This window comes from Camelina sativa, chromosome 14 (genome assembly GCF_000633955.1).
Source record: "Camelina sativa cultivar DH55 chromosome 14, Cs, whole genome shotgun sequence".
Taxonomy (NCBI): domain Eukaryota; kingdom Viridiplantae; phylum Streptophyta; class Magnoliopsida; order Brassicales; family Brassicaceae; genus Camelina; species Camelina sativa.
This window is the reverse complement of record NC_025698.1, coordinates 5,063,638-5,076,010: the sequence shown is the minus strand read 5'-3', so window position 1 is coordinate 5,076,010 and position 12,373 is coordinate 5,063,638. Positions and strand designations below refer to the sequence as shown.

General features: G+C 34.2%; 3 protein-coding genes across 7 annotated transcripts; 1 reads left to right on the top strand and 2 right to left on the bottom strand.

Annotated features, from left to right (window-relative positions):
- LOC104739753 (endonuclease 1) lies at positions 315–3,033 on the top strand. The gene is made up of 9 exons (XM_010460203.2): positions 315–563; positions 858–1,038; positions 1,205–1,312; positions 1,433–1,488; positions 1,600–1,683; positions 1,766–1,861; positions 1,974–2,038; positions 2,467–2,540; positions 2,710–3,033. The coding sequence occupies exons 1-9, from the start codon at positions 438–440 to the stop codon at positions 2,832–2,834; spliced, it is 915 nt and encodes a 304-aa protein (XP_010458505.1). The 5' UTR covers positions 315–437; the 3' UTR covers positions 2,835–3,033.
- Positions 4,363–7,172, bottom strand: LOC104739752 (secretory carrier-associated membrane protein 5-like). Its single transcript, XM_010460202.1, has 12 exons — positions 6,987–7,172; positions 6,451–6,573; positions 6,278–6,340; positions 6,102–6,135; positions 5,800–5,922; positions 5,603–5,665; positions 5,429–5,522; positions 5,262–5,307; positions 5,108–5,175; positions 4,976–5,024; positions 4,795–4,860; positions 4,363–4,690 (listed from the first exon to the last, which is right to left on the bottom strand). The coding sequence occupies exons 1-12, from the start codon at positions 7,044–7,046 to the stop codon at positions 4,604–4,606; spliced, it is 876 nt and encodes a 291-aa protein (XP_010458504.1). The 5' UTR covers positions 7,047–7,172; the 3' UTR covers positions 4,363–4,603.
- LOC104739751 lies at positions 7,783–11,663 on the bottom strand. 5 transcript variants are annotated; one of them, XM_010460198.2, is made up of 17 exons: positions 11,439–11,663; positions 10,773–10,862; positions 10,595–10,685; positions 10,404–10,505; positions 10,259–10,294; positions 10,066–10,176; positions 9,887–9,970; positions 9,678–9,796; positions 9,432–9,533; positions 9,224–9,340; positions 9,069–9,134; positions 8,915–8,981; positions 8,769–8,822; positions 8,526–8,621; positions 8,401–8,427; positions 8,258–8,293; positions 7,783–8,165 (listed from the first exon to the last, which is right to left on the bottom strand). In XM_010460198.2, exons 3-17 carry the CDS (start codon positions 10,673–10,675, stop codon positions 7,944–7,946), a joined length of 1,320 nt encoding a protein of 439 aa, XP_010458500.1. In that variant the 5' UTR covers positions 10,676–10,685; positions 10,773–10,862; positions 11,439–11,663; the 3' UTR covers positions 7,783–7,943. The 5 variants fall into 5 exon arrangements, with proteins under 5 accessions (XP_010458500.1, XP_010458501.1, XP_019090851.1 ...); XM_010460199.2 differs by having other exon boundaries at positions 10,265–10,294; XM_019235306.1 differs by lacking the exon at positions 11,439–11,663 and adding an exon at positions 11,010–11,110.

The following is a 12,373-nucleotide window of genomic DNA, read 5'->3' as shown; positions in this document are numbered from 1 at the left end:
TAGTTAAAACAAAGAAAACAAAACGAAAACGTTTAGCAAAATTAGGTGTTGATTTTTATATTATTATTTTGAACATACATTAGCTATTTTAAGTTTTTAACATACAGAAAAAGGATAATTGGATAATGCTGTCACAAATAAGGAATATGCCTTGACTAATAAACTAACGACTCTTATGTTAATATCTCGTGTGCCTATTGCAAACACTTTAACGAGGAACGTATTACGTATGAGACTCGCAATATCTTGCTTGCACACAAACTCAAACATCGTATATGTTGCTTCTAATTAACCTAACTTGTAAGTCCATTCTTGTCTCTCTCTATTTATTATGTCTCTGTCTGTGTGTTCTCTTTTCAAATTTTATGAACAAAAAAAGTAGACGTTCTTATACAAGAAGAGATCATCATTTTATAAGATTTTGAAGTTTTAGAGATATGGCATCAGCTTTTAGATCATCCACGAGGATGATGATTGTATTAGGTTTATTGATATTGTGTTCAGTTTCTTCTGTCCAAAGCTGGAGCAAAGAAGGCCATATTCTTACATGTCGGATTGCGCAGGTAATTTTATGATCGTCTATATTGTGTTTAAAATTAAGTATTTTGTTTATTGGTTTGTGTCAATCACTTTCAGCTATATAGGATATATTATACACTTATGAAGACTAATTAATTAACTCTGAAGTATGGTTATTGGTTGACTTTAAAAATCACTGTTAAAAAGGTAAAAAGTTTTCAAAATTCCATGCCTAATATTCTCATATAGATGATCATGAACGAATACAGATAAGATTGTTGGGATACCAAGGCCTATATAGAAAAAGTTTTTATGTGTGTGCTTGTGTGGTGTGACAGAATCTTTTGGAAGCGGGACCGGCACATGTAGTAGAGAATCTATTACCGGATTATGTGAAAGGAGATTTATCAGCCTTGTGTGTGTGGCCTGACCAGATCCGACATTGGTACAAGTACCGTTGGACCAGTCATCTCCATTACATCGATACTCCGGACCAAGCCTGCTCTTACGATTATTCCAGTAAGTCATAGCCGAAAACATTTTTTAGTTAACTGAAATCTTGTTCTATTTCTATTGAACGGAGTTAACCATGACTCAAATTCTATAAAACCGCATTACTTTCAAAACATTATTAGAAGTAGGGGTAAAAAGGTGAATATAATTGAAATTTAATATTAAAAAACAGGGGATTGTCATGATCAGCATGGGTTGAAAGATATGTGTGTGGATGGAGCAATCCAAAATTTCACGTCACAGCTTCAGCATTACGGCGAAGGAACATCTGATCGTAGATGTACGTGATCATTTTTATTTCTTTACTATAACTTTGATATCAAAATGTTGATGTATTCTTGTGCTTAGTTTTTTGCTTTTCTTTTCTTTTTAATTACGTTCTTCTTGTTCAATCTTGTAGATAACATGACCGAAGCCCTTTTGTTCCTGTCTCATTTCATGGGAGATATTCATCAGGTTTACTATACTCATCATAAATCTCTCACACAAATATAGCTTTATCTTCCATGTTAGATATTTAATTAATTATGATTATTAAGTAACATGGTGTTTTTTTCCCTTAACAAGCCAATGCATGTGGGATTCACCAGTGATGAAGGAGGAAACACAATAGATTTACGTTGGTACAGACATAAATCAAATCTTCATCACGTAAGCTTCTTCTTTTGTCCCTTACAACTTTGAATTTCATTACGAAAAGAAAAGGAATAATTAGTGAGACAAAAATGTGTAGGTATGGGACAGAGAGATCATTCTCACGGCTCTGAAAGAATACTACGACAAGAACTTGGATCTCCTCCAAGAGGACCTTGTGAAGAACATCACCAATGTAATAAAATAAAAATTATTTATATATCACTATATATAAATTTTCATAATGCTTTTTTTTGTTTTTTTGGTAATTTCCACCGTGACTTATAGTAATGGTTATCATATATTAGGGATTATGGCACGACGATCTATCTTCGTGGACAGACTGCAACGATCTTATCGCTTGTCCACACAAGTAAGTTTTAAATTACTTGGTTTGATATTGACTCGACGCTAGTTTAAAGCTAGCCTTACAAATCTTGATACTTTTTTTCTGGTCCAAAAATCTTAGAAAGAAGCTGAAAATGAAAATAATGGTTTTAATAATTTTTATGGAGCTGGATAGTGTTAAGTTTCACTAGAATTCAATTCAAAATCAATAAATAGTAGTTTCAATGATTAATAGGTTTACTAATCTTATATCACATCTTATTTCCTATGTGAGATTCCTAAAAAACATGATTTAGACTCGAACATTGGTGGATATTATGATCAGATTCTTATTGAGTTTTACATCATAACTAAAGATCCGGAAGTTGGTTCTGTTTGGGTGGAGAAAATCTAATTTCGGAAACACTATATGTATAAACTTTATGAACTACTAATTGTAAATGATAAATGCAGATATGCTTCGGAGAGTATAGCGTTGGCTTGTAAATGGGGCTACAAAGGCGTGAAGTCTGGCGAAACCTTATCAGGTACGTTGTTTGCTTCTTCTTCTTTCTTGTACGCAAACAAAAGTAGTTTAAAAATGAACTCAACCAAATGAATTTAAAGTAATCGGATTTAACGATTTTTAATTGTCTCTATATTTGATTGTTATGTAGTTTTTATAAGAAAACTAAAGGAATAATAATAATTTTGCAGAGGAATATTTCAATACAAGGTTGCCAATAGTGATGAAGAGAATAGTTCAGGGAGGAGTAAGACTAGCCATGATACTAAACCGGGTTTTTAGTGACGATCATGCTGGTGTTGCTGCTGCCACTTGAATTGAACCGGACCATTCAAAAGCCTTCGATTAATTAGTAGATTATTTGGTCAATTCACAAAATTAAATAAGTAAGAGTAAGTAAGACTCGTTCTTTTCTTTGTAGCTTTTATCTATTTGACAGCTAATGCCTGCGACTGGTTTATTTACATGTGTTTGGGATTAGATCATATGCTAATTTAATAATATTACTTCATATAGTATGATTGTTTTATAGAAAACCGGTTCTAAGAAATTAGATTTATTTCATTCAACTAAACTCTGTTTATCTAAAAATATCGAGTCCAGTCCAAAACAAATATGTGAGACAAATATTGGTTCAGTTTTTGTTTGTTTCGATCATTCAGTTCAAAAATAAAGCTAAAGTTAGAGATCCAATCGACAGAAATAAATGAGAAATTTTGGCATGTAAAGGAAACTATCACAATATATATATATATATATATATATATATATATTTTAACAAGTGAAGCTACATAGGATTTATACAAAAAGAAAAGACAAAATAACAAATGAACTCAAGAAACTAGAGAGACTAAACAAGCTCACCAATCTTATATAAGAAAATCCCACACTCTAACTAAACCACAGAAAAAGATTCTGAAAAATAAATGAAGTTGTTTCTGTGGGAAATGAGCAGCAGCAGGATTAAAGGTTTAGGATCCAAGGAAGTTTCTGGTGGAGGCACCAAAGATGGAAGCAAAAGAATTAGCAAAACCAAGCAAGATCCCAACTTTGACTTGCCCTCTCTTCGGCATCGGACGGCTACTGTGTTGTTCTCTACAACTTTTCCTAGTTCCTCTGCCTTCCATTGACTCGGAGTCAAAGTCTTGTCCGAAGTAGTGGAAGAAGAAAGAAGAAGAATGTTTGATTCACAAGGGGGACTCGTAGCTCTTATATAAATTTCGAAGTGCTCTCAAGAGTAACCTTGCTTTTGGCTAATATTACAAGCTTTATCCAATTATTATTCCACCATCTGCTTAGACGTTTCTGCCCTTCGCCGCCCCTTGGATTTTTAAGATAAGATTTTACTTCATTAGTCTAGTTTAATCTAAAAAGCATAATAATTGGACTCTATCTATCCAGGTACGTTGGATCGATGGCTGCAAGCTTATAATTAACAAACTTATTAATGAAAAATATAAGTAGCTTTACGTTAAAGTGGACACCAACTTGTGTTCCCACTAAGATTAAAGATTAAAAAGTAGTAGAAAATACTCATACTCGAGGGTAGATTGGTCATCTAATAAAGGGACACAAAAGATTCTTTTACAGTCTTAAAGTGCTCCGTGATTTAATAGTTACTATAGTCTATTACAAGTGCCGTTTTGCACTAAATTCACGTGCCTAAATCCAAAAAAGCTTACATATCTTTTACGAACTCGATGCATAATGCATTAACCGAAAGTTAAATTAATAAAATGTTCTTAGTAGTTTCCAGACTAACAACAAAATTCACGTGAGAAATAAGAGTAGGGTCACACTTCACTTCAAAGTTATGGAGGAAAAAACATAGTTAACAAGAAAGATTAGGTGGATAACACGATTCATAGCAATTAGTAACAAGACTCACATATACTTTTGAGTCATATATAACAAGTATCAATAAACAATGACTAGTCTGCATTTGTTTATCAAATCTGAACTCAAAACAGATTTTTATACATGAGCTTTACTTTCACTACTTTTAAGAACAGCTGACGAAAACACAAAAAAAAGCTCAAGAAAAAAAACAATGCTTCAGAAGAGATGATTTCAATTACATTTGCATCATATGGCAGCTCTCATGGCTCCTCTTGCAGCCTCCTGTCTCAACTCATCCGCTTTCCCGCTTCCTCTGAAGTACATGTATACTTGCTGCAGAAACCAAATGGCCAATTCAAATGTTAAAAGAGTTTTTACTTGGAAACTATATTGATCTAGAGATTGAGTCTTATCAGTTTAGAGATTGGGAAAGAGACCTGAATCACCCAGATGCTGACCACTGATTCAAGGCAGAATAACCCAAACCCAATGAAGTAGAAGATCTGTTAAAAAGGAAAAGCAAGAGAACATTGATGAGTGATTGTATGATCAGGAGCCTCTACATTCAGACAAGATTTTTGGTTGCAGCCGAAAGATCAAGGGATGAATTGGGCTTACCCCGACCAGTGCTTGAGCGCTCAACACATCTATTGCAGGTAATATGCCCCTGTAAATTTGAAGATCATCAGACACTTGACACCATTAACTGTGTTAACCTCAGATGTCTCTGAAGCTTTTGAGGAAACTTACGCGAGTGATTTTCCTTTGAAGACAATAGGAGGAGCAACTGCAGCAAAGACGCAGAAAAGTATGTGGAGCTGTGACCACAAAGCAGATGAATTTTAGGTAAGTCTGTTAAAAACTATAATCTGTCACTAAAATCAGCAATAAACTAGTGGCTCACCATGTAGAACAAGAAAAACCATCCAAAGCTGAATGCACTATCACTTCTGCAGGAATTGAACACAAAGGATACATTGAGTAAGAGAATGTGGAAAAATAAATATACACTACGAACACTTTCCTCCACTTATACACAAAATTAGTGGCTAGGGATGGAGAAATAAGAACCTGAAGGCACGGTAGAGAGGCCGATACCATAACACATAGCCTCCTGGGACACCCGATATGAAGTAAATAACGGCGAGAAGCCAAATTGTTACTCCTGAAAAATATAACAAAACTCAACGCTGTAAAATATGCAGAGAAGGAATATTAGACGTGAGTACGAGAACACGAAGAGACCTTCTCCTTTGATCCAAGCTGTAGTCACGGCGATGATATTCCAGAGAAGTGCAAGAACCAACCCTGTTGGACATGGACACACACGAGTAAAAAACTTTACCATCTTATAATTTTCTTATTTAACCCATATAAGTGAAGTGAAATTATGAGTGTTTGGGAAAAGTCCTCACTCTCCAAGTAAGACTATACATACGTACCCAAATATGTTGCAAATGCAATATACTGTAGCCTTTGTAGACGAACTGGAATTTCATTTGCAATGTCATGGTGGATAAGTGGGAAGAAGGGTGGCCAGTTCTTCGCCTCGATAACAATTCCAGCTACAAAGAGAGGAGCAAAATCATATAGCTATATATAGGCAAGTAAAACTATGAATCAACCAACATAGACATATATCATAGGTTAAATTTAACACTGAATTCAAATCCTCTAAGTAACAGAACTGCAACAGGTGCAGAATAAAGGTAAATGTTCGCCTAAACTATTAAAAGATAAGTACCTCGTGCAGCAGCATCCTCTTTCCGCTTCAGATCCTACACATAAGCAAAAGAAATCATCAACTGAAAACAAAAGATACACAAAACACCTTAAAAAAAAGTTTAAAAAGATGCCACTTTTACAAAACGAAATTTCATCAGGAACCATAAAGGGTGATGCTTGAGTTAAAGTTTTCACCTGCTCTCGTCGTTTAAGCTCAGCTTCTTTGGCTTGGAGCTCCTTTTCTTTCTTCTTCAAATCCTGTATACCCACCACCAACAATGAAAGAACAGAAAAATCATTCAAACTAATTCAAATAATCCACCAAAATCACAAAAAAAGAACAATGTCAACTCCATCGCCAATCAAACCTGTGTACCAGAGCCCGGTCTGTCAAGAGGAATGTCAACGGTACGACCATAGCCAAAACCAGCAGGTTCCGGAGGCAAAGGTGATAATCTGGAATTCGAAGCAGCAGGAACACTCTCAGGATTCTAAAAGAATGTACAAAAAAACAATCTCTTAGACACCCAAAGCGGTTTACAGAATCAACGAGAAAACAACTAAAGAGTAGCAAAAACAAGAACTTTGAGCGATCTACTAGCCATAATAGAACCCAAGAAGTGACCATAGTTTCAGAAATTAGAAAAATTTCAAGAAATTTGGATTACATTGTCGAGATTTATCAAACAAAAGAGCGGATAAATCAAGAGACATAGCCAAGTGAAGCAAACACACACACACACTAGGGCAAAAAAAAAAAAAAAACCCCAAAAGATAAACCCTAAGTAAGATTCGAATACGCCAACAAATTCGATATAACTCAGAGCGAAAGAAGCCATGGAATTAGATAGAGTTCACTAGTGTAGCCGTTTGATTAAATCGGAGAGAAGAATTGAGGGCTTACAGCAAAAGGATTGACTTCATCTTGTTCATCGAAAGGGTTCCGATCGTACCGACCAGCCATGGTTACCAAACGAACTTATCTCTCGAGTGATATCACAAAGATCACAACTTGTGAAGAAAAAAAATCAATTTCAGATCTCTTAACACTGAAACTTTGTAACGAAGAAAAGAAGAAGAAACGACTTACAAATCATATAGGATTACAGCTTTTCAGTTTTCACCTTCCTGAATTTTTTTTATTTTTTATTTTTATTTTATTTTACTTAGTAATTTCTCATTATTCCTTTTTTGTTAATATTATCTTCTTTTTTAAAAAACTTGATAAAAGGAAATGGTTTAACTATAATCTATAGACATTTTAAAATTTATATATTGAAAATTTAATTAATTTTTTTTCAGTCAAACAAGTGCTTTTAATTGGGTTTTCTTATCAATCAGTAAATTTAAAATTTCAATTCTAGTACTTATCTACAATCTGTCAACGTTTCCATGTGAGGGTTTCACAAATAGAGAAACTCAAAAAGTGCAGTGGAAAGAGATATTCAAATTGAAGTGTAGTATAACTGTAGGTTTGAAAAAGTGAGCTTTTGAGTCTACCTCACATCTTCATTTTATATAGTTTCTTTCTGGTCCAACCAAGTCTCTCAGTTGGAAATTGACTTTGCCAAAGTAAAAATACCTTCTTTTTTATTCTTTTAACTTCAAAGACCTTTTCATTTGTTATTATTGGTTCTGTTATGGCAGAAGTGTCACTTTTATTTGATTTAGAACTCTCTAGTTAACCGAGTGATGAAGGATAAAGTGAACATGAGAGATTTTATAAATCTCAATATGAACCAGTTCAAAGAAAGCTATATATACTAACTAAGGAAATTCTAATAATAAATTGATAATATAATTAACTAATGAGATGAAGAAAACATGATCTATGTGTGTATAAAAAAAAATCCTTCTGTTGCTATTTGTGTGTTGTTGTTGTTGTTGATGTCTCTTGACTTCTCTTATGCTTTACTCGGTGACTATTACCACCACGCCTTAATCTTCTGTTATAACCGTTACTCTTCCTTTTCGTCGTCATCGAGCTTGATGCCGACGGATCTATCCAGTTCTTGTCTTCGTCAACCGCTCTGTTCCATCTTTCTTTAAAAGTTTGAAGCTCCCACGTCGATTGTCTCCTTATCTACTCGTTTCGCCAAACGACACAAAGATGCTCAAGTCTTTCCAGTTTATTGAACACATAGACTTGATAGAGAATAAAGTCTGTTAACTCACCTCAGTTCTTGAATCAAAGGTTGTATGGCCTTGTCTCTGTAAATAACGACGAAAAAGAATATCATAAAGGTGAGTGAGCTCTCTTTTAGTTCTAGACCAAAAGAATTGGAAATGGAGAATGTTTTTGCGTCTATAAGACTTACCTTGGTGCCAACATCACGAGCTGTGGTCTGCCAAATATTATAAAACAACGGTTATATAAAAAAAATGTTTGGTCGTCCGGATCAAAACAAGTGCTTTTTATATATTCACTTGCTAAAGATTATACCTTCTTCTCAGAATGAACACTTTCACCTAAAGTTTGAATGCCTTGGTGAAAGATATACTCGCTATCCACAATCCCTACGTTTTTCGTCCGGTCTCCCTACACAGCATTCAAACCGGATCAAGACAATAGGATAAGAAAAGCCAAACTATGCATATTTCAGAACTAGAACTGAGCTCTTAGAGCTACAAGGACTAGTTTGTTCATTGCAAAAAGATCATGAATGAGAGTTGTGGTCAAGATTACCTGTGCGCAATAGCCTAGTTTCATATCCATTCCCCATCCATGAACCAAATCATTCTACAAAAACCAAAAGCCAAAATGTCCGCAAATGAAAAATTACTAAAGGGTCAAGTAAATCTCTAGATAAACCACCGCAGGTGAAAACTTACCTGTATAAGATTCCAAGTGCAAAACCAAGCAGCTTTCGAAAACACCGGAGCCATTCCTTCAACGAATCTACAAACAGAGGAAACAGAGCCAAATGTATCAATATATACTGTATATAGCCAACAATGTTTATTCCATGGCCAACCAAAACAATACCCTGTGCAAGGAGGATCTGCGCTCGTATTAGAACACCTTTTAGTGCCTCTGTTGATGTAAACTCTCCTGCGTTTTTTAAACATCATGTTGATGATAAGTACCAAATGCATTGAAAACAAAAAGAACCAACACTCTCCTAAACGAAAATCTTTAACCTGTGAAATTTCTTTGTCCTAGAACGGAGTGTGATCTTATGGTGTATTTCAGTCGAGTTATGGTCCAAAGCAGGTTGAGATATCTCCAGTCCCACTGATTTAACTATCTTCAAATACCTGCAGAAAAATAGTGTCACTTAGTTTTGTAACGCTCATGATTCCTTGTAGTAAAAGGACTATAGAGTAGGTTAGGAAAAACAAATTTAACCTCTCTGGATTGAAGTTCTCTACTCCAAGATCCTCGTCCCAAAGAAAAATATAATCATAAATCGATACAACATCCGGATGGAGAAATCGTTTCGCAAACCACCTAAAATCAAGAGATGAAAATTCATAAACCAATGTTACACAGTTGAACATCTTAACATTGTTTCTATGTTATCTTCTTCAGGAGATGGATGCATCAAATGAGGAAGCAGAACAATGGAGAAGAGAGAATGATGAAGATAACTACCATTTAGTCTGGTTTTGTGCAACTATATGAATGGCTTTTGAACTCCACTCCAGATCCCGCCATTTATCCGTATTCCCATCGTAATGGAAAAGAACAATGGTGAAATTCGCCGGAAGAAACTGAGACACAAGAGCTTTTATGTTAAGAGGAAACCTCTATCTGTTCTTCAATGCCTGGGATTAGATCAACTTAAGCAAAGATTCCAATACCTTCTTTACAAGAGCGTCAACATTACCCTTTTGCTTAATTCCTACGGGTATTGCCAACAAGTTACGGTTAGTCATTTCGACACCCTGTGTTTATAACCACAACAAGACATCAGAAACTCCTCTAGCTACAGAAACATTCGATTACATATGCCGTGAAATCTTGATGCAAAAGCTCTAACCTTTGACCTCACACTACTTCTTGACCAGAGAGGCTTTAACTCAAGATCTGATCTAGGCTGTATGATTCCCTGAGGCAAGCCTTTTAATTTATCGTTAACTGCTTCAGATTCCTGAACACCATCCAACAAGTGAACTTTACATATCAAACAGGTAAATACGCAAGAAATCAAGAATACAAGACGAAAACGTTACCGTTGCCATGTCAAAAGGATAATCTGTTTCTTCTATCTGAAATAACAGTGTGGAAGTAAGAGAAGAGTTAACTTATCACATACTCAAATGGCAACATCCAAAGAGATCAAACAGATAGAGAAATTGGTTCCAAGATTATTATTACCTCAGTTTGTTCAAACTGAATATTTGTGGTTTTATACCAAAAGATCAAAAGTGCTGTACACATGAGAGCTATAAAGGGCTTCATTTTCCACCCTGATTTACTCTGCATTTTTACACACCCGGATTCAAAGCTATAGTTAGAATCTGGAACACAATCTGAGGTTATACAAAGTAAAACAAAGCTAATTATACCACTTCTTGACCGTTGGTTCTTTTCTTAACAAGTGACTTCAATGATTTGATCGACTTCATAGACGGCAAACCATGTTCCATAATCTATCAGCTACAGAATTAAAGAAACCAAATTCAACCTAAAAAGACTAGCTTTTGCAGGAACTTTTTAAAATCTTTCAAGAATCAGAAAACTCACCAGACTCCACACTGCCTTTTGTGTTCTCTCCCAAGAACAGAGAACAAGAGACTGATTATTTTAAAGACCATGCATGTGAGTTATCTCAGTCTGGATATACACAAGAAAAGTAATCAATTTTAGAACCAACATTACAAAAGAGAACACTAATTACACACTAAGCAATGTAATGCACAAAAACAGCAGCAGCAAGAGAGATGGCCTTCTCTTTCAGGTTGTGTTACAAAAGAAGCTAACCTAAGAAGACGACGAATCACCTGGGACCCGAGAGAAAGCGAAACGGCTAAGCAAATTTATTTTATTTTTTAAAGGAAAATTTAATTAATTGTTTTTTAGATCTAAAAGCAGAGTTAAAATTACACGAGGGTTTTTAAAAAGCTCTCATTGATTGCAAAAAATTTATTGACAAGCTAATACGAAACGGAATACTAATATATATATATATAAAATCATCAAAATCAAAACATATCTCTCTTTATGTTTACGAAAATACAGAGAACACAGAGTCTGGTTCTAATTAACAGCGGATTTAAAAATCGACAAAGGTCAAAATGATGAAACCAATTGGTGTCAGAAAGATAGGATCTTTAGTTACAGGAGACACAAATATAGAGACCCTAGAAAACAAATAATGGAACAGAGGAGGAGGTGAAAAATTCAGAAAACCTGAAGCATGCAGAATCACTCTGTTGTGTAAATGAAAAGTAGAACAAGACAAAGAGAAGCCAGCTCGGGGAAGAAAGAGAGAAGAAAGTTTTTTTATTTGTGTTTTTGCTTTGCATGAAAGGAAGGAAGACCAAAAAATTTGGGAGATATTTTTATAGCCACGAATATGATTATTAGTTTCTGTTATCTTTCGATCTATTGATACGAAACGAAACTAAAACCTAAAATAACAGATATTTTTTTTGTTTAATGAATCGGGTTAACAGCATAATAATAATCAAATAATAAAGAAATAAATATAAATATAAAAGCTAAAATAAAATATCTTTTATTTATACTGTATAAAGTTAGCAGCGCGACTAGTGTCCTCCTACTCTCTCCTAATATGTCAAATAATACTTTTGAAGGTTGACAACAAATAAGATAAGATAATCTTACTTACTTTTGAAATTTTTTGGATTCTTCTTTACCTAATACTGATAGACTTTTTGTATACTCTCTTTTATCTTCTTATCATAATAATATCTGATATTTCTATTTTATAATTATGGAATATAGTGTTATACAGATAATAAATGATGTTTTACCTTTTTGAAACAAAATTAAATAAATTTTTCTATGTATTAAAACTAGACAGTTAATAGATAGAGATCTGATTTACAGTTGTGACAATTTTGATATAGTAGAAAATAAAACTTATTAATAAATAGTATTAAAAAAAAACAATTCCATGTTTTGCGTTCTTCCATAATTTTACAATTACTTCAATGAGACAAGAGTGTCCGTAGTTTTACTCCTTACGCAACTCCAAAACCCAATAAGTTTCCTTCTTCTTGATTTATGCAACCTATGCGACTTGCTTGCTTATACAGATGCTCATTCCTAATTCTTCTTTACGTTTTCGTTTTCTCTTTTTTTTTTTTTTTTTTTTTTTT

Excerpts from the sequence above, each read along its gene's own strand:
- LOC104739752 (XM_010460202.1), bottom strand. The coding sequence starts at position 7,046 with ATGGCTGGTCGGTACGATCGGAACCCTTTCGATGAACAAGATGAAGTC. Across the intron at positions 5,666-5,799 it reads TGCATTTGCAACATATTTGG|GGTTGGTTCTTGCACTTCTC; the intron begins GTACGTATGTAT and ends CATGTCCAACAG. Across the intron at positions 5,025-5,107 it reads TTCAAAGGAAAATCACTCGC|GGGCATATTACCTGCAATAG; the intron begins GTAAGTTTCCTC and ends TCAAATTTACAG.
- LOC104739751 (XM_010460198.2), bottom strand. The coding sequence starts at position 10,675 with ATGGAACATGGTTTGCCGTCTATGAAGTCGATCAAATCATTGAAGTCA. Across the intron at positions 9,135-9,223 it reads AGGACAAAGAAATTTCACAG|GAGAGTTTACATCAACAGAG; the intron begins GTTAAAGATTTT and ends TAAAAAACGCAG. Across the intron at positions 8,982-9,068 it reads GCAGATCCTCCTTGCACAGG|ATTCGTTGAAGGAATGGCTC; the intron begins GTATTGTTTTGG and ends CTCTGTTTGTAG.
- LOC104739753 (XM_010460203.2), top strand. The coding sequence starts at position 438 with ATGGCATCAGCTTTTAGATCATCCACGAGGATGATGATTGTATTAGGT. Across the intron at positions 1,039-1,204 it reads CTGCTCTTACGATTATTCCA|GGGATTGTCATGATCAGCAT; the intron begins GTAAGTCATAGC and ends ATTAAAAAACAG. Across the intron at positions 1,489-1,599 it reads TCATGGGAGATATTCATCAG|CCAATGCATGTGGGATTCAC; the intron begins GTTTACTATACT and ends TCCCTTAACAAG.